Genomic DNA, 27,367 nt, shown 5'->3' with positions numbered 1-27,367 from the left:
AAAAAAAAAGAAAAAAAAATATATAACCCGGAGAGTCACACCTGCACACACATACCATGGGTGCTGGGGATACAATAAGCACTACCGCACTTAGGTGGTAGTGTGGGGGTTAAAAAAAGGGAAAAAAATAAATAAATAAATATAACCAGGAGAGTCACACCTGCACACACACACCATGGGTGCTGGGGATAAAATAAGCACTACCGCACTTAGGTGGTAGTGTGTGGTTAAAAAAGAAAAAAAAAGAAAAAAAAATATATAACCCGGAGAGTCACACCTGCACACACATACCAAGGGTGCTGGGGATACAATAAGCACTACCGCACTTAGGTGGTAGTGTGGGGGTTAAAAAAAGGGGAAAAAATAAATAAATAAATATAACCAGGAGAGTCACACCTACACACACACACCATGGGTGCTGGGGTTACAATAAGCACTACCACACTTAGGCGGTAGTGTGGGGGTTAAAAAAAAATATAACCAAGAGAGTCATACCTGCACATACACACCATGGGTGCTGGGGAAAAATAAGTACTACCGCAGTTAGGCGGTAGTGTGGAGGTTAAGAAAAAAAAAAGAGAGAAAAAAAACATGAGTGTAGCACTGCCTTTTGTGAAGGACAGTGCTTGTCACTGGCCACTTGGGTGTTTTTCCCTATTGAGAGTTGGATCAGTGTGAGTGTGAGTGCGCACGTGCAAGGACTCTCCTCCTTGAAGGGGACTGTCCCTGGACTAGCTGCCCCACATCGAGAGAGAGGAAAGAAGGAAGAAGGAAGAAGAGGAGGAGGCAGAAGCAGAGGGAGGTAAAAAAACAATATAACCAGGAGATTCACACCTGCGCACACACACCATGGGTGCTGGGGAAAAATAAGCACTACCGCGGTTAGGCGGTAGTGTGGGGTTTAAGAAGAAAAAAAGAACAGGAGAAAAAAAAGAAAAAAAAGAAAAAATAAACAGGAGTTTTCATTGCCCTTTGATGTGAAGGGCACTGCTTAATACTGGCCACTCGGGTGTTTGCCTATCTTGGGAGTTGGATCAGTGTGAGTGTACACACGTGCAAAGACTCTCCTCCTTGAAGAGGACTGAGAGGAAGGGGACTGTCCCTGGACTAGCTGCTATATATATATAAAAAAAACCAGGAGAGTCACACCTGCACACACACACACCATGGGTGCTGGGGAAAAATAAGCACTACCGCAGTTAGGCGGTAGTGTGGGGTAAAAAAATAGAAAAAAAAATAAACAGGGGAAATAAAAGAAGAAATAATTAGAAAAAAGGAGTGTTAGACTTAAAAAAAGGAAAAAAATATATAACCAGGAGAGGGGTCATTAGGGCCGACTGCCTGCCCCTCTTCCGTGGTTACGTTAGAGCCCGGGTGTCCTTGGAGAAGGAGCATGCGGTGTCCACCAACACCCTGGAGTTGTTCAGGGAGAGGTGGGCGCCGCAGGGAGTGGAGTGCATTATTTTCCCCTCCAACTCTATTTTGATTTAGTCCCTACCCTCCCCTTCACTGTTTTAATCATACAGCATTGCTCTTTGATGTGAAGGGCAGTGCTTGTCACTGGCCACTTGGGTGTTTTCCTATCTTCCTGGTGGTGGCAATTGAATAAAGATTTGTGCACTTTGTGTCTCTCACTGTGTCTCACACCTGCACACACACACCATGGGTGCTGGGGAAAAATAAGCACTACCGCAGTTAGGCGGTAGTGTGGAGTAAAAAAAAAGAAAAAAATAAACAGGGGAAATAAAAGAAGAAAAAAAAGAAACAAGGAGTGTTAGACATAAAGAAACGAAAAAAAATATAACCAGGAGAGGGGTCGTTAGGGCCGACTGCCTGCCCCTCTTCCGCGGTTACGTTAGAGCCCGGGTGTCTCTGGAGAAGGAGCACGCGGTGTCCACCAACACCCTGGAGTTGTTCAGGGAGAGGTGGGCGCCACAGGGAGTGGAGTGCATTATTTCCCCCTCCAACTCTATTTTGATTTAGTCCCTACCCACCCCTTCACTGTTTGATCACACAGCATTGCCCTTTGATGTGAAGGGCACTGCTTGTCACTGGCCACTCAGGTGTTTCCATTCTTCCTGGTGGTGGCAATTGAATAAAGATTGCACACACACGACATGGGTGCAGGGGGAAAATAAGGACTACTGCAATTAGGCTGTAGTGTGGGGTTTGTTTGAGAGAATATATATGTATATATATAAATGGGGATCTAGAAAAAATAAGCACGGGACTGACTTCGAGTTGCCGGGCCATAGCCAGTGTACTGTGAGGAGGGAGAAGAAGAAGAGGAGAGTTCTCTGAGCTAAGAGACATTTGACTTCTGGTTTTCTTCTTTGTTATTTTTGTGTGGTTGTTTGTTTTTTTTTCACTGGGCTGCAAAAGGGAAGAAAAAAAGCAACAAAAAACAAAACATATGTAACCAGGAGATGAGAATCTCCTCAGTTTGGGGACTGACTCCTAGATGGTTGGCCACAGCCAGTGTACTGTGTACATGTAAATAAGGGTGACTTAGTGACAGGATACCAGCCTCTGAGCAGTTATTTCAGGGGCCATAAAAGCAAGATGAGAAATTCAATAAGGAATTAAGGAGACATTTCTTCACATAGATATGGGGTTCATTATGACAAAAAGTAGTTGAGGACCAAAGATGTATTTACAAGGGAAGATAGATATGCACATGGGTGATAAAGTAAATGGGAGGACATGTGGTTGGAGTTAGATGATACAGAGTGAAAAGACATTGGTGTGGATCACAAACACAAAAAAGAAAAAACATATAACCAGGAGATCAGAATCGCCTCAGTTTGGGGCTGACTTCTAGATGGTTGGCCATAGCCAATGTACTGTGCACATGTAAATAAAGGATGGCTTAGAGACAGGATACCAGCCTCTGTGCAGTTATTTCAAAATCTGTGTTAATAACTTGAATGCAGAGATAGAATGCACAATAGTCAATTGTGTCGAAGACATTAAAACAGGTGAGAAAGTAAGTTGCAATAAGTAAATAAGATGTTAAGAATGGATACAGATAGGTTAGGTGAATGCACCAACATTTGGCTGGGAACGCATGAGATTATTCATTTTGTTTGGAAAAATAGAAAGGTAACTTATTATCTAAATGGAGGGAAAATTCAGAGTGTTTGGTGCAGTGGGATTTGGGTGTCCTTGTGCATGAATTGCAGGTACAGCATATAATAAGGAAGGCACATGGGATTTTGTCATTTATCACAAAAGAAATAGAGTATAAAAGTAGGGAAATGTTGACGCAACTGTACAAGGCATTAGTGAGATGACACTTGGAATGTTGTGTTGAATTCTGGGTCCCCTTAGAAAGGAAAGGAAAGGAAAGGAAAGGAAAGTATTTGAGGCAGTTCAGAGAAAGTTCACCAGATTCATACCAAAGAGATGCTTGTCTTATGAAGAGAGACTAAGCAGTTTCGGCCAATAATCTCAGGAGTTTAGAGGAATGAGAGGAGATCTAGTTGTGGCATATAAGACGCTAAAGCGGATTGACAAAATAGACATAGAGAGGATGTTTCCTCTTGTGGGGCAATTTGAAATGTGAGGCAATAGTTTCATCATATGGGTAGCAAATTTAAAACAGAGATGAGGAGGAATTATTTCTCTAAGCATCGTGAGTTTGTAGAGTTCATTACCCCAAATTGTGGAGGATGCTGTGACATGGAGTAGATAATAAATATAATTAGTAATGGGTTGAAGGGTTTTAGAGAGTAGGCAGAGAAGTGGAGTTGAAGCCAATGTGAAATCAACCATTAGGAGAGATTGAATTGCCTACTCTTGCTCCTGGTTTTTATGTCCTTTTTTGAAGTGGCTCTGGCCCAAGAGAGGGTTGAAGGACTATGGACATTGGAAACTCCATTTAAAGCTCTCCTACTTCTTATTATTTCTCCCCTCTCTGTCAGTATTTCACCTCCTAACTCATTCCCAAAGTCTTGTCAGTCCTTCTACAGGTGGCGAACTCTATGGTTGTGATTGCTGTCTCACCTCCATCCAAGGCCCTAAAGGAGCCTTCCACATCCATCAAAGTTTTACCTGCACATCCACTAATATCATCTATTGTATCCGTTGCTCCCGATGCGGTCTCCTCTACATTGGGGAGACTGGACGCCTCCTAGCAGAGCGCTTTAGGGAACATCTCAGAGACACCCGCATCAATCAACCAAATCGCCCAGTGGCTCAACATTTCAACTCCCCCTCCCACTCTGCTGAGGATATGGAGGTGCTGGGCCTCCTCCACCGCCGCTCCCTCACCACCAGACGCCTGGAGGAAGAACGCCTCATCTTCCGCCTCGGAACACTTCAACCCCAGGGCATCAATGTGGATTTCAACAGTTTCCTCATTTCCACTTGCTTCAGGCTCTCTGCCTTTATTCCTGATGAAGGGCTTTTGCCCGAAACGTCGATTTTGCCTGTCCTCGGATGCTGCCTGAATTGCTGTGCTCTTCCAGCACCACTAATCCAGAATCTCTCCTGCATATCTCACTCCCTGTTTCTGTACACTTGTTGGTCTCAGAGATCATGATAGTCTGCCTCTTTTGGTGCACTGTTAAACACGTCCCAACAACCTTACTTTGTCAGGTTGAAAGTCTCCAAGGTTCACAAAGGCTTTAAGCCCTCTCAGCCAAATATTTCCCAGAGGGTCTGAGAGAGCAGTTAAAGGAAGTGAGTTCTTATTTAGATATTGATAAGTTTAAATAGCTGAACTGTGACTTTAATGTCAATTTTTTAATCAGTTCCTAACCTTTGGAAATTGTATTTTGGACAAACTCAGTTTAGATCATATTTAAAAAAAACTTCATGGACATTTTCTAATGCCTTTAATTACACTAATAACTTCAGCGTAACCTGTGAATTAATCCCCAATGTGGGCAAATAGATCGCTTGCTGACATCCAAAACTGCCTCCAATCAGCTCAAAGCTCCATATGTTTGACAGCTTTAAATTGTACCAACTTCATTTGTCCAATTATCAAATTGCTTATATTTTAAATTATACCACCATACATTCCTCCAACCCCACCATGCATCTCAACAAGTCTTTCTGTCCTACAGTCTTCCTCCTTCTCTTCCTATTGTAGTTGTTTAATATTTATAAATTGTTTGAGTGAGTATCTCATTGAATTTAAAACCACGACAAGTTTATTTATAAACATATATTTATGTCTGTAACAAGTAACACATGTCAAGATGTTACCATGCACTAAACACAGGCATTGACTAGTGGCTCTGAAGAATTCATTGTGAGGTCAATCTCTTTAGGGATGATCCTCTTTTGTTGACTCATTGTCAACAAACACCATGCACCGCAAAATGGCAGCAAAGAAGTAGGCAGTGTTCAGGCATCAATTCCCAGGCTTGAACTCTTCATCTGCATTTTTCTTTTCTTCCCTTCTACCCTTTCTTTTTGTCTCAGCCTGACCTGATAAAGAGAGGCCTTCAGCCGAATTCGGCATGGATGGGCTCCAGAGCAGTGGCAGCGTCTTCAGAGGCTGCGTAGCTACAGAGACAGTCAGTCAGCTTGTGAAGCCTGAAGAAGGATTCTAGCTTCCAAATGGAGTAGACCCCTGATGGCGACACGGCATGGGCTGGTGTAGCCCGGAGTGGGATATTCTCTCGGTGACACGGCATGGGCTGGTGTAGCCTGGAGTGGGATATTCTCTCTGTGACATGGTGAGCACTGGAAAGCCCGGAATGGGCCACATTTGGTGGCATGGCATGGGCTGGTAAGCCCAGAGAGGGATACTCTCCCAGTGATATGGTGTGGGCTGGGAAGCCTGGAGTGGGACTCTGGTGGTGGAATGCTGTAGCAGTGGAGAAGGAAAAGTTGGACTCTCTTTATGCTGTCTTTTTTCTTACTTTATTCTAAGTTAATGTGAATGATGCTTTTGTACAAGCAGACTTTTCACTGTAGTTTTAATTGAATGCACGTGACAATAAAGAATATTCAAACCATGAGTGATATCTTATGGGCATGAGCAACATCAGCTATTGTGAAATTTGTGGCAGGGCCAATTGAAAGGTCCAATGTATGCTATCTCAATATTGGGAGCAACTCATTGCATTTTTTAAATGCATTTGTCAAAGAATGGCACAAGTTTCTTTTTCCTTTTCTTTTTTTTTCTTTTTCATTTTTTTTGAGTTTATATTTTCCCAGCTCCCATGTTGTGTGTGTGGAGGTGTGAGACACAGTGAAAGACACAAGGTGTACAAATCTTTATTTAATTTCCACCACTAGGATAAAAAGAAATACCCAAGCGGCCTTCTTAGAGGGCAATGCTGTGTGATCAAACAGTGAAGGGGAGGGCAGGGATTAAATCAAAATAGAGTTGGAGGGGGGAAATAATACACTCCACTCCCTGCAGCACCCACCTCTCCCTGAACAACTCCAGGGTGTTGGTGGACACCGCATGCTCCTTCTCCAGAGACACCCAGGCTCAGATGTAACCGCGGAAGAGGAGCAGGTAGTCTGCCCTAACGACTCCTCCACGGCCCGCTTCCTGGATCTGTTTATGGCCAGTTTGGCCAGGCCCAGGAGCAGACCCATGAGGAGGTCCTCTGACCTGCCCTGCCCCCTCCGTACCGGGTGCCCAAAGATCAGGAGCGTGGGACTGAAATGCAACCAAAAACTGAGAAGAAGGTCTTTAAGAAAATCAAACCTGGAATGCCAGTGCCCACACCCAATATATACATGGTCCATTGCCTCCACAGCACCACAGGACAAGCAGTTGGGCTGGGAGTCCGTGAGCCACTGCAATCTGTGGTTGCAAGGGACCACCGCGTGCAGCACCCTCCACCCCAGATCCCCGAGAGAAAGGGGGAGCACTCCTGCGTAGAGAGCCCTCCACTAGGGATCCCCACCATTCTGTGGCAAACGGGCACGCCAAGGCGTGTCCGGGCAGTGGATGAGGGAGAAGAAGTGGACGGTGTGCAGCAGCAGTCGATACAGGGCCCGCTGTTTTATGTCCCTAAAAGGGGTAAAACTAAAATTCCAGAGGCGGCTCAGGTTGTGGGGCACAGGTTCCCAGGGGAAGTATGGGACCTTGGGGCCAATATGAAATTCAGTCCAGGCTGGGGTGAGCACAGACGGATTCCACCGCACACCTGAGCATCCTCCAACTGGTGCACTACATTGGGTCTGAGCACCGCTGCTTTAAGGTGTCAGATGGCGGTGGCCACGTACCGGATGTCTACTGCTGCCCTGCTAGGCACAAGTTTCTTTCTTTTTAGTGAACAAGATGTCTGACAATCCTGTTTATTTTAAAAAATTTTTTTCATTACCCCCACACTACCGTCTAACTGCGGTAATGCTTATTTTTCCCACGTGCCCATATTGTGTGTGTACAGGTGTGCAAATCTTTATTCAATTTTCACCACCAGGAAGAAAAGAAACACGCAAGTGGCCAGTGACAAGCAGTGACCATTACATCGAAGGGCAATGCTATGTGATCAAACAGTGAAGGGGAGGGCAGGGATTAAATCAAAATAAAACTGGAGGAGGAAATAATGCACCCAACTTCCTGCAGCACCCACCTCTCCCTGAGCAGCTCCAGGGTGTTGGTGGACACCGCGTGCTCCTTCTCCAGAGACACCCGGGTTCTAACGTAACTGCAGAAAAGGGGCAGGCAGTCGGCCCTAACGACCCCCTCCATGGCCCGCTGTCTGGACCTTTTTATGGCCAGTTTGGCCAGGCCCAGGAAAAGACCAATGAGGTCTTCAGACCTACCCTCCCCCCTCCGTACCGGGTGCCCAAAGATCAGGAGCGTGGGACTGAAGTGCAACCAAAAACTGAGAAGAAGGTCTTTAAGAAAATCAAACCTGGAATGCAAGTGCCCACACCCAATATATACATGGTCCATGGACTCCACAGCACCACAGAACAAGCATTTGGACTGGAAGTCTGTGAACCACCGCAATCTGCGGTTGCAGGGGACTGCTGCGTGCAGCACCCTCCACCCCAGGTCCCCGAGAGAAAGGGCAAGGACTCCCACATTGAGAGCCCTCCATTGGGGATCCCCACCACCCGTTGGCAAATGGGCATGCCAAGGTGTGTCTGGGCAGTGGATGAGAGAGAAGAGGTGGACGGTGTGCAGCAGCAGCTGATGCAGGGCCCACCGTGATACTTCCTTAAAAGGTACAAAACTAAAATTCTGGAGGTGGCTCAGGTTGTGGGGCACAGGTCCCCGAGAGAAGTATGGGACCTTGGGGCCAATGTGAAATTCCGTCCGGGCAGGGGTGAGCACAGACAGGATTCCACCACACACCTGAGCATCTTCCAACTGGTGCACTACGTCGGGTCTGACCACCGCTGTTTTAAGGCGTCAGATGGCAGTGGCCACGAACTGGACTTCTACTGCTGCCCTGCTAGGCACGAGTTTCTAACTAGGCAGTGGCAAATTACCAATTAAGTGGGATTAATACTCGTTTTACACAATATTAATGCTGCATCTCACCTTATTAATGGGCATATTCTTATCTTACTAAATGTACCAAGCTAGATATTGAGAATTCTCAACATGGAGGTCAGAGTAGGACCTGGTGACTTTAACTCCATCTGGTCATGATGAGCTTCATCAAATTCCTCCTGAGATAGGTGCAGCTAGCATTGCACACACTCTTCCCAAGTGATCTGGTTCTTCAGCGATACTAGAGGTCCTCCAAAATAGGAAGGAAAGTTTTTTTTGCACTTCTTTATTACTGTGAGTAAGAATGAGCAGATGTGTTCCTCCTGACTCTATAGAAATACTATAATGACACGGAGAAGGTATCTTCTGAATCATCTGCCTTCTCAGGCACATCTGCAATTGACTTGGCATTGGAGTGGGACAAGAAGACACAGACCACCCTGAATTTGCAGCAGCAGTTCTGTTTTCATGTAAGTATAATTCATTTGGATGGCTTTGAAGATAAAGGTACCTATGTATAACTCAGAGTCGTGTCAGCTTTTATAGCTCACAGTTCCACAATCTGAGTTACTGTGGTCTTGTGTCATACAAACTCCTGAACATTCTCAGGACTTTTAATCAAAGAATCTAACTCTCAGTTATGGAAACTACAATCTGAGCCCATTAATTTTAAACTGCAGGACCAGAAAATAAACCAGAAAACCACCTGGGCTATACAGAACTGCAATCAAGACATGAATCATAAGCTTTGCTACTCAGTAAAAAAACATGTCAATAAAGCAGCTTACTGGCTTACCTATTGTAGGATCATGGTAGTCAGGGAAACGATGGCTGATGAATTGCATTGTCATTGCTACAACAGGACAAAGGGACAATTTTAGTACCTCTTGATAGATTTTAATAAAATTGTGCCCGTTGAAATGAAAACATGACATTTGGCTTATCCACAACATTAAGCTCTGCAAACAAAAAGTGAAGAACAGTCTATAAAAACCTTACAGTTTAAAACCTTCAGTACAGTGGGAAAGGACAAAACTGAAGGATTTCTTTTGCTGAGTAACATCTGCAGGTTGGCTGGGAATACAAGTATTGCACAGAACAGTTGGAGGTTATATTGAGTGTAACATAAGAACCTTAGATCTTCTTGGCTCCTACATTCTGAATAAATTAAATATACATAAGATATCACCTATAAAATCACACATACTGTTGCTCTACTTATTAAACATGTTGGCTAGATTTTCATGGAACATTGTCAATGTGCATGTTCAATGTTTTATGCATTTTTAATGGTTTTGGTCAACGGATATGAATCAATATTTTATCTCTATAAAAATTAACATTTCAAATTGAAAATGTGAGAATATTATCTGATTATGGATGCACTTATATGTTTCAGCTCTTTAACAACTATTGTTTTGCTCAAAATGACAGCCATGATAAGATCATGTAAAATTGAGCAGTAGTTAACAAGCTTATTTCTCAGCCCTGCAGCTGTGGAGCTGAATCCCAGAGGAAACCAGATGCTCAATGTGATCAAGCAGATGTCTGGAAATATTTAAGAAAAAAATGAATAAAGTGTGGTTTGGAGAGCAAGAATAGAGCTGCGCATCAACTCCAAGCAATATAATTCACTCATCTATTCAAGATCTTTGAAATAAAGGCTTGTTAATTAGGTTTTACTACAATTTTTAACATGTATTTCTGTTTTGCTTAGTGTTACTGGTCTGCTTATTCACACTTAGACAAAACTTAAATGCTTTCGGTTTTTTATGAAAGTAATGAGTATCCTGGCAATCCAAAAAATATTCATCCATTAATATGAATGTCCCCTTCCCTGTGTTCATGTGCGATATTGTTTATTGATGGTACAAGTGCAGTGATGGCTTACAATGCCATTTTTCAACAAGAGCATAAGGTAGAGATGACATCCATTTCAAGAAAAAACTAATGCTTCATCTATTAAAATGCTTCAATTCCCACCTCCTGTCTGCTTGTCTACAGTAGGGCATTACATTTCCAGACCATATGTCTGGCTGATTTCTATCATCTCACAGTGAGATCAAGATGCTGCACAGATGAACAGCCAAAGGGGTGGAAATTAGGAAAACCTCAATTTGTGGATGCCAGATTTACATTTGAAACTATAATCACATTCTCAAAAATGTGATTATTCATCACACTACATTTTAATATTTTCCTGTTTTAATCCTTGAAGCAATTAATCAAAATATTTACTTTGCATGTATAGAACATCTGTTTATACAGATTAAAACAACTTGATGTATCTGTTCAAGATCTGTCCAGTGAGATGAAGTTATCAGATGTCATACCATTTTGCTTGGACCACGTGGTAACTAGACTTATTATTCTGCTTCACAGATTATACTATTCCATAAATATTTAAAATCTGTCTTTTTGCAAGTTATTCATTACAAGGTATGGACAATTTTTATAATGTATCCAAGTGATACTTTTTGAAAACCATTTTACTATGTGTTTAATCATGCACAACAAATTATCTCGTTTTACAGTCTGCTAAAAAATTGAGATGGAAACACAAGCATTGTTATTGCTTTTGGAAAGAAATAACAATGTTGATCATCATTTTCTGTAGGCATCCGACAGGAATGCACAGAAAGCTGTCTTCATTCTTTACAACTACTCACAATAATAATCCTTGAGAGGTGGGCAGTTAAATGCAATTACTGTAAACCTTATACTTGCATTTCTATAGAACATTGCTTAAAGGACTCTATCAGATGAATGGAATTTTTAAAAAATATTTTAAATTCAGTTCTCAAACAACAGCACTGTCATTCTATGTTCTGAAATTGCTGCATAAAAATGGGATGCAGAGAGGATCAAAGAATTTTTGAACAGGTCGTGAGTTATGTGGCAGCATTTAGTTCCGATTCACCCATCAAAGCTATAATTTAAGGAGCTACTGGGGCTGAAATTCATCTTGGACAGCAACACAAAATGATCAATAGAAATTGGCAGCCCATTCTACATTCTGATTTTATATTTTTGTTGTAAAACGAGCTGTCAATTTGCTTCAGGTCATTTTCCTGGACTGCCCCTTGCAGTCCCAATTAAACATGCACGAAACCGATATAAATATTGCATGATATTACATCTAAAAGTCAGCTTCAGGGAAGAAATAAGAATCAAAGTCTGCAATTAGCTATAAAACCTCACTCATCGATAAAAATGAATTGGATTAATTTCAATCTTTCCCTGTCTTCAATGATACCGTGCTGATATTGTTTTAAACCTTTGCAAAGTGTTAAAAAGTAAGAGCTATGATACCTAACAACCCTATCAATTTTATGTTCAGCGTATTAGCAAGATTTCCAACAGATTAATTACAAATGATTCCCATTCCTTGAGTCCATACTGACTGCCCTTTTACAAGTTATGCATTTCCATGTATTCATTCACTAGACCACTCAAAGTCACTTCAAAGGTACTCCCTTATTAAAACAGTCAAATATATTGGTCTAGCTTAAAAGTACGGGGTAGACCATTTAGGACAGAGATGAGGAGAAACTTCTTCACTCAGAGAGTGGTGGTTGTGTAGAATGCTCTGCCCCAGAGGGCAGTGGAGGCCCAGTCTCTGGATTCATTTAAGAAAGAGTTGGATAGAACTCTCAAGGATAGTGGAATCAAGGGTTATGGAGATAAGGCAGGAACAGGATAGTGAGTAAGGATGATCAGCCATGATCATATTGAATGGTGGTGCAGGCTCGAAGGACAGAATGGCCTACTCCTGCACCTATTGTCTATTGTCTATAGAATTTTGAGTAGGCCACTTTTAGACTCAACCAAAATTATAGCCTTTCAGTACTGCAATGTAAAATTTGTCCTGTGAGGTAGCACAAGTAGGGTGATAGCGAATCTGCAGCTTATTTGTAGTGGACAGCGATGAAGGTTACTTCAGATTGCAACGGGATCTTGATCAGATTGGCCAATGGGCTGAGAAGTGGCAGATGGGATTTAATTCAGATAAATGCAAGGTGCTGCATTTTGGGAAAGCAAATCTCAGCAGGGCTTATATACTTTAAGGTAAGATCCTAGGGAGTGTTGCTGAACAAAGAGACCATGGAGTGCAGATTCATAGCTCCTTGAAAGTGGAGTCGCATGTAGATAGGATAGTGAAGATAAATAGACAAAGTCTTTTCCCTGGGCTGGGGGAGTCCAGAACTAGGGGGCATAGGTTTAGGGTGAGAGGGGAAAGATTTAAAAGAGACCTATGGGGCAACGTTTTCAAGCAGCGAGGGGAAAGATTTAAAAGAGACCTATGGGGCAACGTTTTCAAGCAGCGGGTGGTACGTGTATGCAATGAGCTGCCAGAGGAACTGGTGGAGGCTAATGCAATTGTTACATTTAAAAGGCATCTGGATGGGTATATGAATAGGAAGGGTTTGGGCCTGGTGCTGGCAGGTGGGACTAGATTGGTTACAACATCAGTCAGCATAGGCGAGTTGGACCGAAGGGTCTCTTTCTATGCTGTACATCTCTATGACTCTATGATTCTATTCCATGTGATTTGAAAGAAAGTAAAGTACTCATGTGTATAGAGTTTTTCACAATGGCAGTATACCTTAAAGCATTGACAGTCAATTAAGTACTTTGAAGCATAGGCACTTTTGCAATATCAGAAATTGACTTTTATTAGAAAGGGAACCAGGCTGTAAAACTGACCATTCATCTGATAAGTTCTTATTATGTTCTAACACCCACTTAATATCAATGCAATCTCTCCCTGCCTACTCTCCATGCTCCCTGGATCATTTGCAATAATTCCAGCAGATTACATTTGAAATCATTTCAGCAGATTACACAGGGGGACATCCGAGGAAGTTGTGGAGCATGGTTCTACTGTAGAGTTCCATGCAAGATTGTGCTTTCGCAAGGCAGATGGCATTGCTGTCTGAGCAATTTTTCAAAATAAATTGCTTTTAAAAATGTGTAAATGCCATTGACCATAAGAACATAAGGAACAGAACCACAGCAGATCATATGGTACACCCAGCCTGCTCCACCAGCAGGAATAGCTGTAAGAATAATCTACCTGATTTTGGGGTTAACACCACCTTCCTGCCTGTCCCCAATAACTTTTGACCAACCTGTTGGTCAAATATCTGTCTAATGCAACTGCACAAAACACTCGTGAAACCACACCGCCATATTGTCACTACCTTTGGTCACCTTATTTAAGAACAATTATTATTTCATTGGACGCAGTTCAGAGAAGGTTCATGAGGATGATGCCAGGTATGGTGAAATTGTTCTATTAACAAATATTAAACAGGTTGGGTCTCTACTCTATGGAGTTCTGAAGAAAGAGAAGTGATCTTATTCTTAAGGGGCTTGATAGGGTAAATGCAGAGAGGATGTTTCCTCTCATGGGAGAGTCTAGGACAATAGGGCATTGTCTTAAAATAAAGGGGCACAATCTAAGATTGAGATGAGGAGTAATTTCTTCAGTCAGAGGGTTGTGAGCCTTTGGAACTCCTTGGTAGAGAAAGCAATGGAGTGGCGTCCTTGTGGATATTTAAGGTTGAGATTGATGGATTCTTCATTGGTAGGGGAATCGAGGATTATGGGAAAAGGGCAGAAAAGTGGACATGAGGAATGTGAGATCAGCCATGATTCTGTTGAATGATAATGCAGGCTCAAGAGCCTATGCTTTTTCCTATTTCTTGTGGTCTAATGGTCTTCTGAGATAATAAATTCCTCCTTATTTTCTATTTCTCAGACACCTAATTTTGTAACTGTAGTCCTTGTTCTAGATGTCTCATTTATCCATTGATTGCAAAGTTGTTCTATCCCTTTAACCCCTTATTTATTTGTACATAAGGGTATGAGCTTCATGAGGTCAGCATTTATCGACCATCCCTAATTGCCCATAGAGGAGTTAAGAGTTAACCACATTGCTGTGGGTTTGCCAGACGAGAGAAGGATGGTAGATTTCCTCCCATATAGGATATTAGTGAACCAGATTTTTTATGATCGACATTGCTTACATGGTTTCCATCAGGCTCGTTTTTAATTTCAGATTATTAAAAATTGAACTTGCATTTCACCATCTGTCACAGTGGGATTCAAACACATTTCACCAATTTGCCTAAGGTTCTAGATGAGTAGTCCAGTAAAGTACCACTAAGCCACCAGCTCCCGATAATACCGAATTGATTTATTTTGTTATTGAAAAGGTTTAGTGAAAAGTTTACATTACATTTTTTTTTACATTAGATTCCCTACAGTGTGGAAACAGGCCCTTCGGCCCAACCAGTCCACACCGACCGTCTGAAGAGTAACCCACCCAGACCCATTTCCCTCTGACTAACGCACATAACACTACAGGCAATTTAGCATGGCCAATTCACCTGACCTACACATCTTTGGACTGCAGCAGGAAACCAGAGCACCCAGAGGAAACCCACACAGACACGGGGAGAATGTGCAAACTCCACACAGACAGTCACCCAAGGTTGGAATCAAACCTGGGACCCTGGTACTGTGAGGCAGCAGTGCTAACCACTGAGCCACCATGCAGTACAGGCAGATCATACCAAACAGATTGCATTATGATAATAGAACAGAGTGAAAAGTTCAATGCTACCGCTGCAGAGAAGGTGCCCAGAGAGCAAGATCAACATTAAATTTAAAATTTGAGAGGTTCGTTCAGAAGTCTAATAACAGCAGGGAAGAAGCTGTTCTTGAATCTATTCATAAATGTACACAAACTTTGATATCTTCTACCCGATGGAAGAGGGTGAAAGAGAGTATTAACAGGGTGGGAGGGGTCTTTGATGATGTTGGTCACTTTCCTGAGACAGTGGGAACTAAAGCCAGAGTCAATGGATGGAAGGCTGGTTTGAGTAATGGACTGGGCTGTGTTCACGACTCTCTGCAGTTTCTTACGGTCATGGGAAGAGCAGTTACCAATCACGCTGTAATGCATCCAGATACCATGCTTTCTACAGTGCATCGATAAAAATTGGCAAGAGTCCTTGAGGACATGCCGAGTTTCTTTAGCCTCTTGAGGAAATAGAGATCATGTTGTGCTTTCTTGACTGTTGCATTGACATGGCTGGTGATCATCATTCCCAGGAACTTGATGCTCTGGACCATCTCCACCTCAGCGTTATTGATGCAAAGGGGTGTCCCCTCAACTCTGCTTCCTAAAGTCACTGCCCAGCTCTTTCATTTTACTGACGTTGATGGAGAGATTGTTTTCTTTACACCATGCTGCAAAGTACTCAATCTCTTTCCTGTATTCTGACTCATTATTGTTTGAGTTCCAACCTACAATGGTTGGTTGATGTTAGGCTTTGTAGGTGTGTCTTAACTCGTGGTAAATGACTCTCATGTAACAATCACAAGATGTAGTCAATAACCACCTAAGATGCTTAGACAGTACCTTCCAAACCCATGACCATTATCATCGAGAAAGATAAGGACAACAAATACACCTGCAAGTTCTTCTCCAAGCCACTCATCATCCTGAATTGGAAATATATTGCTACTCGCTTAATGTTGCTTGTTCAAAATTCTGGAATTCTCTCACTAAAGGCATATTGAGTCAACCTCCAGCAGATGGACTGCAGCCGTTCAAGAAAGCAGGTCACCACCACTGTATCAAGGACAACCAGGGATAGCAATAAATCCCAGCCAGTCAATGACACCCACATCTGACGAGTGTATAAAGAAATGGTCCAATGCCTAAATCTGAAGAAGCGATCAGAAAAATCTCAAAAGAGTTGCAGCATGTGCAGGAACAAAGCTGAAGAGGCACAACAAATCTGAAATTATCATTGTGGTGCACAGATAGCAGTGCTAAACTATCCCTATGCCTTAGGGAAGCGACCAACATGGTCCTCATTCGTTTATTTCTTGTCCTTGTCCCATCAACAGCTGAAGTATGACCTGGTATCAGCCAGTCATGCTCCAGCAATCTTGGACTGGGCACACCTGCATGGTGCCCCACAGGACTCTTACCCAAGGCAGTGCTTATTTCTTTTCCACAAGTACAATTGATCAATGGTGCGTTTTCTGGTCAGTCAGTCAAAAGTCTAAAATGATCTTTGTTATAAACTAGAATCCATTATGCATGGGGTTAAAGTGTCCATAATGGGAAATTCATTGGATAATGTATTCTCTTCATTCATAAGCCTCTTTTGAACCAATATATAATCTGTCTCACATCATTATGAATCAAAAATTATAGCAGTTACAAGGACACTTACAATGCTGCATTATGTTAAGCTTAAATCTGCTCCTATGGTCTATCTTCAAAGAAAAGAAAGTGTTCTGGTCCATTTTGCCACAAAGCTGTCTAGATTTTTATAAAAAGCCAATTTGGGGTTGTCTTTTTAAAATTAGGTTCCCTGCAGTAAGGAAACAGGCCCTTTGGCCCAACAAGTCCACACCAACCCTCCAAAGAGTAACCCACCCAGACCCACTCCCCTACCCTACATTTACCCCTGACTAATGCACCTAACTCTATGGGCAATTTAATATGGTCAATTCATCTGACCTGCACATCTTTGGATTGCAGGAGGAAACCCAAACAGACATGGGGAGAATGTGCAAACTCCACACAGTCACTTGACGTGGGAATTGAACCCAGGTCCCTGGTGCTGTGGGGTAGCAGTGCTAATTCGTCGGATGCTGCCTGAATTGCTGTGCTCTTCCAGCACCACTGATCCAGAATCTGGTTTCCAGCATCTGCAGTCATTGTTTTTACCTCAGCAGTGCTAACTGCTGAGTTACCATGCTGTCCCACTATGCTGTGCTAAATATATTTCAAACCTGAAGAATGTCTTTTAAATTTTAATGAAATTACCAACAATTTCACACTATTTCCTTACACAGAGCAAATTGTCTGAAGTGTTCTTATTTTTTTCCCTTTAAGCTTTATGATGCTTTATATAGCCAAATTGTTCACTAATCACATAATCTCTAGTTTATCATTTGCTGTTCCTGGAAATCTAAAATCTGATTGAAACAACCTTTCTTCATTTTTTTTGGATTAGGACAGATTGAAGTTCTATTGTTGCTGTTGGATTTCAAAATCACATCATCAATGTAAAATGAGTAGGGAGCCAATAACTCATCCTTATCCAATGAGGCAGTACAGAACTGACTGACTCCTCCATCTTTTGCTCCAAATTAATGATTGTCTGTGACAAATGTCTTTACCGTTGCTGGGCTGCCTTGTGTATTTTGACAAAGTTATGAATGGCCAAGACTGTGGAATCCACTTCTGCCTGAAGCTGTGAAAGTACTTGATTTCTGGCTATCTGATGAGAGCCAGCGACCCAGGCTGACTCTTCCTCAACCCATTGTGGAGAATGCCAGTGATGTGCTCACCAGGTCATTTACAATCTCTAATCTCGAAAGAGAATCGAGCAAGATAAAAATCTCTGAGCTAGTGGAGGCCAAAGGTGAAACCCTTGCTGGTGTATCTTCTGAGGCTTGAGTTGCTTCCTCCTCAGAGGATACTTTTTTCACTCATAGAATGTAGTGCCTCTGGCTGGGCCATCCCTAATTGCCCTGAGGAGGTGGTGGTGAACTGGCTTCTTGAACTGCAGCAGTCCATTAAGTGTAGGAACACCCACTGTATCATTAGGGAGGTACTTATTCCTTGTGTTACCTTCTACATAAACAAGTCAAACATATTGATCTCTCTTGCTCTTTTATCTGTTTGATTCAGATATAATTTGATACTGACATGGTATTAAATCCTCAGATATTTCGCAGTTCTGTTTTCCTGGAAATTACCCTAATATTATTGTGCCTTTTTGTTTCATCATTTTAATCTCAATTTTTTTTTCTACTGCATTTTTCACTTGGTCTTAATCATTACAGGACCTAAGATATTTATTTTGTATGTCCATTGGCACAATTTCTGAATTCAGGAATAGGAATAAAATAAATGCTTCAATAAATAAAGGCAATCTGATGTCAAATCTAGAAAGATGGGGGCCAATGTCCTTCTCACTACTGTTTCATCATAAGTGGGATTAGCAGAATGATTTTCTTTCACTGACATGCTACTTGTGTTTTGCCAACCACATTCTATGGTTGGACCTTTGCCTTGGCAATAATACATGCCAAATTAAAAAAAAAGGGTTTCAATGAGTAAAAATAAATTAGGGTTACATGATATTGTGAGGATTTTCCATTATTTTCTCCTATGTCCATATTGCTACCTTTCCTCCTCAACCCAACCATAAGTTATAAGAAGCAGGGATCAGAAGTAGACTTGTCTCAATTGTTTCCAAAGAAATCCTTAACTGTTGTCAGTTAAACTGTTGGGAAGTTCTGTGCTACATTGTGCTTTAGTTTCTTTGAGGTTTTTGGCTATCTTCAAAACAGCATTGAAGGAGTGTTCCACATGCTAGTAGTTTGATTACATTTAACACTTCAAAGAAGGAGAAAAATCAGTCTCATGACATACTTTCCCACAAAGGTCATACTTTTGAAAGTACAAAGAACATTTAAAATAAATATGACAGATAGCTGTCATGCTTGACCTACACTTTTACTCACTTTATACCTGTCATATACTTGTCTCCAGAGACCCTGATTTTCAACCAAGGAAGAGGTCAACTAAATTATGGATTTGACGCTCCACAATTCAATGGAAAGATAAAACAAAGTGAGGGAACCAAAGCTTTAAATGTAACAGCTGATGTTCTATTATATTATTAATACTGAATGGAAGGGACAAAGCCTCCCTTATTTTTTTAAAGGTTATGAAAGAAGAAAAGAACAAAGGGAAGTACAGCAAAGGAATAGGCCCTTCGGTCCTCCAAGCCTATGCTGATCATCATGGCTGAAAATGTGTTGCTGGAAAAGCGCAGCAGGTCAGGCAGCATCCAGGGAACAGGAGAATCGATGTTTCGGGCATAAACCCTTCTTCATTCCTGAAGAAGGGCTTATGCCCGAAACGTCGATTCTCCTGTTCCCTGGATGCTGCCAGACCTGCTGTGCTTTTCCAGCAACACATTTTCAGCTCTGATCTCCAGCATCTGCAGACCTCACTTTCTCCTATGCTGATCATCATGCCTAACGAAACTAAAAAACAAACCTTCTGCCCTTATTTGGTCCATATCTCTCTATTCCCTCCTTATTCATGTAACCATCCAGATGTCTCTTAAATATCACCAAAGTGTTTGCTTCCATCATCTCTTCTGGCAATGTGTTCCAGGCTCCTACAGCAAAGGAACAGGCCCTTCGGTCCACCAAGACTGGTGCTGGGTTTAGGTCGAGAGTGTGATCCTGATGAAGGATTTTTGCCTGAAATGTCAGTTTTCCTGCTCCTCAGATGCTGCCTGACCTGCTGTGCTTTTCCAGCACCAAACTCTCGACTCTAATCTTCAGTCCCCACTTTTGCCCGGTGGTGGATTTAATCTGAGTGTCATTACACCACAGGTAAGGGACAAGGTTGAGAAGTCAGAACCTTCATGGTAACTGCAGCCAGTGCAGGAACTGAGCCCATGCTTTTGATGGTACTCTGCAGCACCAACTAACTGCCCAGCCATCTGAACCAACTGATCCTCCCCCTCAGCCCCAGCTAGATCCATGCCTAAATGCACACTACAATATCCCATTTAATTTTTGAGAGGCACATAATAGAAGTTTTGTTACAGAAAGAGACAGTGCTGTGCTGTTAACCCTTCATTAAACAGATCACAGCAGTTAAAATAAAGCTCAGGCTTTGATAACATCATTGTGACCTAACATACATACATAAAGTAGGACCCCCAGTGACTTCTAATTGGTGTACACATCGCCTGTTCAGCAGCACAGATTAAAATCCAGAATGTCAACTTTTTGGCTGTTTTCCAGTAGGTCAGTACGCTAGCGGATTTGAACTGTCCAACCACAAGATGAGCACTATTAAATTTGTTCAGCAGCAGACGAATTGTACACCTACAAACTGACCAAACTCATAGCATGACAAATTGCCCAATCCATCATCAATCTGCGGTGTGGAGGACAGAATGTCAGGAGGATCACCAGGCACACCAAAAATGAGTTGCTAACCTGGTGAAGCTACAAGACAGGATTATTGAGTGCCAAACAGCAAAAGCAGTGAATGATCGTGGTAAGTAATTCAACAACCAATAGATCAGATCAAACTGCATTTAATCATGAATGCAGAGGTGGACAATTAAACCATCCATTGGAGCAGGAGGTCCCAAAAGCATTCTTGTCTTCCAAATGGGAAAGTTCAGCATATCAGTGCATTTCTGGAGCACTGGTGCCATTTTCAGCAGTGGTAGGTCCTGTAGAAGACAGATGGGTTACATGTGGACCAGAATGGGAGCAGCTTCCTTGCCAGGAGATTTGATAGTATTGTTGGGGACAGTATAAACTTACTTAGCAGTGAGGGGGTGAGATCCAGACAGAAGGTTCAACAGAGGAAGATGAATGACCAAAATTAGAAGAGACAACATGGGAGTCAGAAGCTATAAAAATTATATACCAGTTAGGACACAAAGAAGTATGGTTGGATGATATGTATTTTATGTCTGATGAACAAGGTAGATGAGTTGAGGGCTACAGTTAAACCTTGGGTTTATGGTGTAATGCTAGCAGTGGAAGAGCATTTTGCAGACAGCAATCATGAATCTGTTAGATTCAAGATTGTTATGGTTAAGGACACGGCTGGGCCAGAATTCAAAGTTCTAAACTGGGGAAGACTAATTTCAGTAGGATCAGATATAGTTTGGCCAGAGCAGACTGAGAGGAGATACTTTTCAGCAAATCTGTGTCACAATCTGTGCAACTGCATTCATTCAGTAAGAAATTAGGGAAAGCACAAGGCCAACATGTTCCAATAAAGATAAAGGGTGGGGCCAATAAATCCAAAAAATCCTGGATATCGCAGAGTAGACAGGACTGGATAAAGAGGACAAGGGAGGCTTTTGGCAAATACCAAGGGCTCAAAACAACAGAAATCCAAGAGCGGGACAGAATGCGCAAGAGAAAACTTAAAAAGGAAATTAGGAGAGCAAAAAGAGGTATAAAAAAAATTACAGGCAAAATAAAGGAAAATCCTCAGTTAATTTACAAGTATATTGAGTAAAAGGATATCTCAGGAAAGAATACGATACATGGAAGACCAGAGTGGTCATTTGTGTGTAGAACCAAACGGAGTAGATTGGATTGTAAATGGATAAGTTATGTCAGTGTTCATGAGTGAGAGGGTCTACGTGGGTATAGAAATCAGAGAGAAGGACTGTGATATACTTAAAGAAATTAGTTTAGACAGACACGAAGTTCTGAGTGGTCTGGCTTAAAATATAAATCTCCAGGCAGATGAAATATATCCTAGGCTGTTGAGTGAAGTAAGGGAGGAAATAGAAGGGGTGCTGGCAATACTTTTCAATTCCTCTGGGTACAAGAATTGTGCCAGAAAACTGGAGGGCAGCCAATGTGAGACTGCTATTCAAGACAGAAGTAAGGGACAAACCAGGAAACTATAGGCCAGTCAGTTTAACATGGAAACAATTCTGAGACAGAATTAATCTGTACTTTGAGAGGCAAATATTAATCAAAAATCAGTCAGCATGAATTTGGTAAGGGGAGGCCATGACTGGCTAACTTGTTTGAATTTTTTGAAGAGGTGTCCAGATGTATCGATGAGGACAATGCAATCTACTTGGACTTCAGCAAGACTTTTGTTCAGGTCGGACATGGAAGATGGAAAGCAAATGTTCAGAGTCTATGGATTCCAAAGAAATTTGGCAACTTGGATCCACAATCCACTGAGTGTCAGGAGGCAGGGTGTTATAGTCAAGGTGTGTTTTTATGACTGCAAGCCTGTGTCCAGTGGAGTTCCGCAGGGATCAGTGTTGGGGTTCTTATATATATATTTACACAATTTTGACTTGAATGTAGGAGAGTAATCAGCAAGTTTGCAGATCATATGAAAATTATGAAATGATAAACAGTGAGGAGGATAACCTTAGGATACAGATAGATTGGTCAGACGAGCTGATCAGTAGCTTTACAAGATTACCCAGGGTAGTGTCCTAGGCCCAACCATCTTTCACTGCTGCAGCAAAGACCTTTCTATCCATCGGGTAGTCAGAATTGGGGATGCCTGCTGATGATTGCACAATATTAAGCAGCTTTCATGGCTTCTTAGATAGTGAACCACTCTATGTCCAAATTCCCAAGACCTTGACAATATCCAGGCTTGAACTAACAAGTAGCAAGCAACACTTACACCACAGAACTGCCAGGAATTGACCATCCCCAACAAGAGAGAATTCAGTCATTATTTCATAACATTCAATGGCATTGCAATTTTGGAATTGCCCACCATCAACATCCTAAAGGTGATCATTGACTAGAAACTGAACTGGTCCGGCAGGTCTAAAGCTAGGAATCCTGCGGTGATTAACTAACTTCCTGACTCCTCAAAGGCTGTCCACAATGCACAAAGTCAGGAATGTGATGAAAGACTTGCCTGGATGGATGCAGCCAAAACACTCAAGAAGCCTGACACCATCCAGGATAAAGCAGCCCATTTGATTGGCACCACCACTAATGCTCACAACAGAAATTCACACCATTTACAAGATTCACTATGACAAATCACCAAGGATCCTCCAATAACACCTTCCAAAATTATGACCTCTACCACCTAAGAGAGCAGCAGCAGATACATAGCAGATACATACCCATGGTTTATCCTTCAAGCCACATATTATCCTGACTTGGAAACATATCACTGTTATTTCACTGTAGCTAGGTCAACATCCTGGAATTCCCTCTGTAGTGACATTATCAATCTACTTACAGTAAACAGACTGCAGTGGTTCAAGAAGGCAGCTCACCACCACCTTCTCAAGGGTGACTAAGAATAAGCAATAAATGGCCACCTGGCATTGGCATCCACATCCCACAAATGAAACAAAACAAAACATCCGAGTGGTCAGAATACCAATTTAATACAGTTTTGGTGATCTACTTTTGAAAGATGCTAACAATATTTTGTAGGTTTAGCTTTTTAAATGTACATTTTAATTAAGAAACAATTTCCTAAGATTAAGAGCTGAGTTCACTTTCTGGCAAAGCAAATATTAATTTTTATTCTAGATCAATGACTAGTATCACATGGTCTATTGTGCAAAATAACCCAGCAAGTACTGCTTGAATTATTAATGCTGCAGCTTAATTTGTGCATACGATATTCCTCTATCCACTATTTTAATGAAAGTGTAAATCAATTTAGTATAGATTGATTACAGTTGAACTAAAAACTGGAGATAAAGAAATGCAATCGCAAAAAACAAATGTCACATAAACTTCTTCACCTCTTGTTAAGGACACTTGATTTTCTCAAGGTTAGAACAGAATAATAGTAGGGCACCCAGCAGAAATTTGGTACCTGTGTTTTTGGGATAACTGTAATGTAGTCTCCTTTCAATTGTTTTAACAGTAGATTGGTCAAGCAATCATAAGCATGGTCAATAGTGGAAGGATGTAAGATATTGGATTACATTTTCCAATAATATTGACTGGTGGTTCAAACAAAGGCATGCATGTGCTGGGCCTTCATGTAGAGTTTTCTGGGAGAAACCACAAGCGGTTTATTTTGGGAAGCATTTAATTCTCTCCTATCCAGTTGTGGTTTAAAACTACTTTTCTCTGAGGCTTTGAGCCTCAGTCTCAACTTTGACGATCAGTAACCATTATATTGTGCACTTCTTAAGCAAATGTCAAAGCAATTTATTGCTTCCAGTTTCAGTACAAAAGTAAAGCAGCAATGCTCCATCTAACCAGACAACATTGCAATAGAAATGAACACAGAGGATGCTGGATAAACTCAGAAGGTCTGCCAACATCTGTGGAGAGAGAAACAGAATTAACATTTCAAGTATTAAAGTCAGCCATCATTAACATACTACTTTCTTTACCTGCCCTCATTATTTCTTGATTGGTTCTTAGACCTACCAAATATCTATTGATAAGGAGCCTATCTATAAACTACGTCTATCTGTGTCATCTCCCCCTTTTCATTTCTTATTTCCACCCATACGGATTCTGTAATTTCTGGTACAAGATAACTTCTTGCTATCTTATTTATTCAATCCTGCACTTACAACACTACCCCACTACCCTTTCTTTTCCATTTCTCTTTTTGTAAAGTCACATACCCCTGAACACTGAGTTCCCAACTTTGATCTCCTGATAATGGTTATAAGATCTGACCCATTTTTTGTGTTTGAACTGTTAATTAAGTCATTTTGTTCTCGATTAAAGAGTTATTAATTTTGTCTTTTTAAAATAATTTTACCGCTTTGATCCTATTTTCTACTTAACTGTATTACTGTTCAAATAGCTGTCTTTTAATACTGCCATATTAATGTGTAAATCTATATTTCCACTCTCCCAAACATCCTCTGCCCTCTGATTAGTTTAAAGCACTCTCCACAGCCCTAGTTATTCCATTTGCCAGCACACTGGTCCCAGCATTGTTCCAGGAAGCTCATCCCTCCAGAACAGTTCCCTTTTACACCAATACTGGTGCCAGGATCCTTTGAACAGTAACCCATTCCATCCACACTAAACTTTGACCCAGACATTTAACTCCTTGACTTTACTTACGCTATGCCAGCTCACCCATTGCTTGGGCATAGAATATTCCAACAAGGGCAGCAATTTGACCTTTGACCCTGCTCTGCCATTCAATATGATCATGGCTGATCATCGAGTTCAATATCCTAATCCCTCCTTTACCGACAAAAAACAAATCTAATTCCTTCTTGAAACTAGACTATGTTGGCCTTAACCACTTTCGGTGGCAGTGAATTCAACAGGCTTACCACTCTCTGCAGTGAGGAAATGTCTCCTCATTTCAGTCCAAAAAACTTTACCCCTTTTCCTTAAACTAAGAGACTAATTTTTGGATTCCCCCACCATCAGGAATATCATTCTTGCATCTAATCTGTCCAGTCTTGTTAGAAGTTTATAGGTTTCTTTTAGATACCCTCCTCTAAACTCCAGTTGAGCACAATCTTAACTGACTCAATCTCTCCCCATAAGTCAGTGCTGCCATCCAAGGAATCAATCTGGAAAACCTTCACTACACGCCCCCTAAATTAAGAATACCCTTCCTCAGATAAGGAGACTAAACTGCACACAATATCCCTGGTGTGGCCTCATCAATGCCCTGGATAATTGTAATATCCTTGGTTCTTGTATTTGAATCCCCTCCCTATGAAGGCCAACATACAGTTGGACTTCTTTTCTACCTGTTGCACATGCAGGCTTACTTTCAGTGACTGGTGCATAAGGATACCCAGATCTCATTGAACATTCCTCTCTCACAATTTACAGCTATTCAAAGAATAACCTGCCCTCCTATTTTGGTTACCAAAGTGGATAACCTCACAGTTATCCATATTATACTGCATCTGCCATGCATTTTGTCCACTCACTCAGCCTATCTAAATCACAATGAAACATTTCTGCATCCTCCTCACAGCTCATCCTTCCACTCAGTTTGTGTCATCTACAAGTTTTACGATATTACATTTAGTTACCTCAGCAATATCATTAACATGTTTTGTGAACAGCTTATGTCCTACTGCTGATCCCTGAGGTACCCCACTTGTCAGTTTACCACTGTTTACTAAGTTCTGTGCTTTAATACCCTTAATAATGGACTCTACTTACCCACTTACCAGTGTCAGACTCACTGATCTATAATTTCTTGTTTTCTCTCCACTTCCCATTTTAAATAGTGGGGTTACATTATTTACCATCTAATGTATAGGATCTTTTTCCGAATCTGAAGAATCTTGGAATATGACCACCAATGTGTTCAATATTTCTAGGGCCACTTCCTTCATTACTCTGGAATATAGATTATCAGGGCCTTGGAACTCATCAGCCTTTAGTCCCATCAATGCTTCCTACACCATTTCTCTCCTAATAGAGACGCTTTAGTTCCTCCCTCTCATTAGAACATAGAATATAGAACATACAACATAGAACATAGAACATATAAAGAACATAGAACAGTTACAACACAGAACAGGCCCTTCAGCCCACGATGTTGTGCCGATCATTGATCCTCATGTAGGATAAACCTAATGTACCAACCCTCAAATTTCTGTGACCATACGCATGTCCAGCAGTCTCTTAAATATCCCCAATGACCTCACTTCCACAACTGCTGCTGGCAACACATTCCATGCTCTCACAACTTTCTGTGTAAAGAACCCACCTCGGACATCCCCTCCACACTTTCCGCCAAATAGCTTAAAACTATGACCCCTCGTGTTAACAATTTCTGCTCTGGGAAAAAGTCTCTGGCTATTGACTCTATCTATGCCTCTCATTATATTGTACACCTCAATTAGGTCCCCCCTCCTTCTTTTTTCCAATGAAAAAGGTCCGAGCTCAGTCAACCACTCTTCGTAAGATAAGCCTTCCATTCCAGGCAGCATCTTGGTAAACCTCCTCTGAACCCTCTCCAAACCATCCACATCTTTCCTATAATAGGGTGACCAGAACTGGACACAGTATTCCAAGTCCGGTCTAACCAAAGTTTTATAGAGCTGCAACAAGATCTCATGGCTCTTAAACTCAATTCCCCTGTTAATGAAAGCCAAAACACCAAATGCTTTCTTAACAACCCTGTCCACTTGGGTGGCAATTTTAAGGGATCTATGTACCTGCACACCAAGATCCCTCTGTTCCTCCACACTGCCAAGAATCCTGTCTTCAATCCTGTACTAACTTTCAAGTTCGACCTTCCAAAATGCATCACTTCACATTTATCCAGGTTGAACTCCATCTGCCACCTCTCAGCCCATCTCTGCATCCTGTCAATGTCCTGCTGCAGCCTACAACAGCCCTCTATACTGTCAACGACACCTCCAACCTTTGTGTCGTCTGCAA

The 27,367-nt window shown here is 41.7% G+C and overlaps 1 protein-coding gene across 2 annotated transcripts in view; it reads right to left on the bottom strand.

Moving 5' to 3' along the window:
- The window catches only part of rit1 (Ras-like without CAAX 1), a 301,555-nt gene that overhangs the window by 197,775 nt on the left and 76,413 nt on the right, over window positions 1-27,367 (bottom strand). Inside the window, exon 2 of one of the 2 annotated variants that reach the window (XM_043701395.1) lies at window positions 9,219-9,275. The exons of the other annotated variant lie outside the window; for it this stretch is intronic. Within the exon in view, the coding sequence (XP_043557330.1) occupies window positions 9,219-9,275 (57 nt within the window). The remainder of the gene's footprint in view (window positions 1-9,218; window positions 9,276-27,367) is intronic. 2 annotated transcript variants of the gene reach the window in all.

The sequence above is a fragment of the Chiloscyllium plagiosum genome, chromosome 1, assembly GCF_004010195.1.
Source record: "Chiloscyllium plagiosum isolate BGI_BamShark_2017 chromosome 1, ASM401019v2, whole genome shotgun sequence".
In the NCBI taxonomy this organism is placed as follows: Eukaryota; Metazoa; Chordata; class Chondrichthyes; order Orectolobiformes; family Hemiscylliidae; genus Chiloscyllium; species Chiloscyllium plagiosum.
This window is presented reverse-complemented; position numbering and strand designations above follow the sequence as displayed.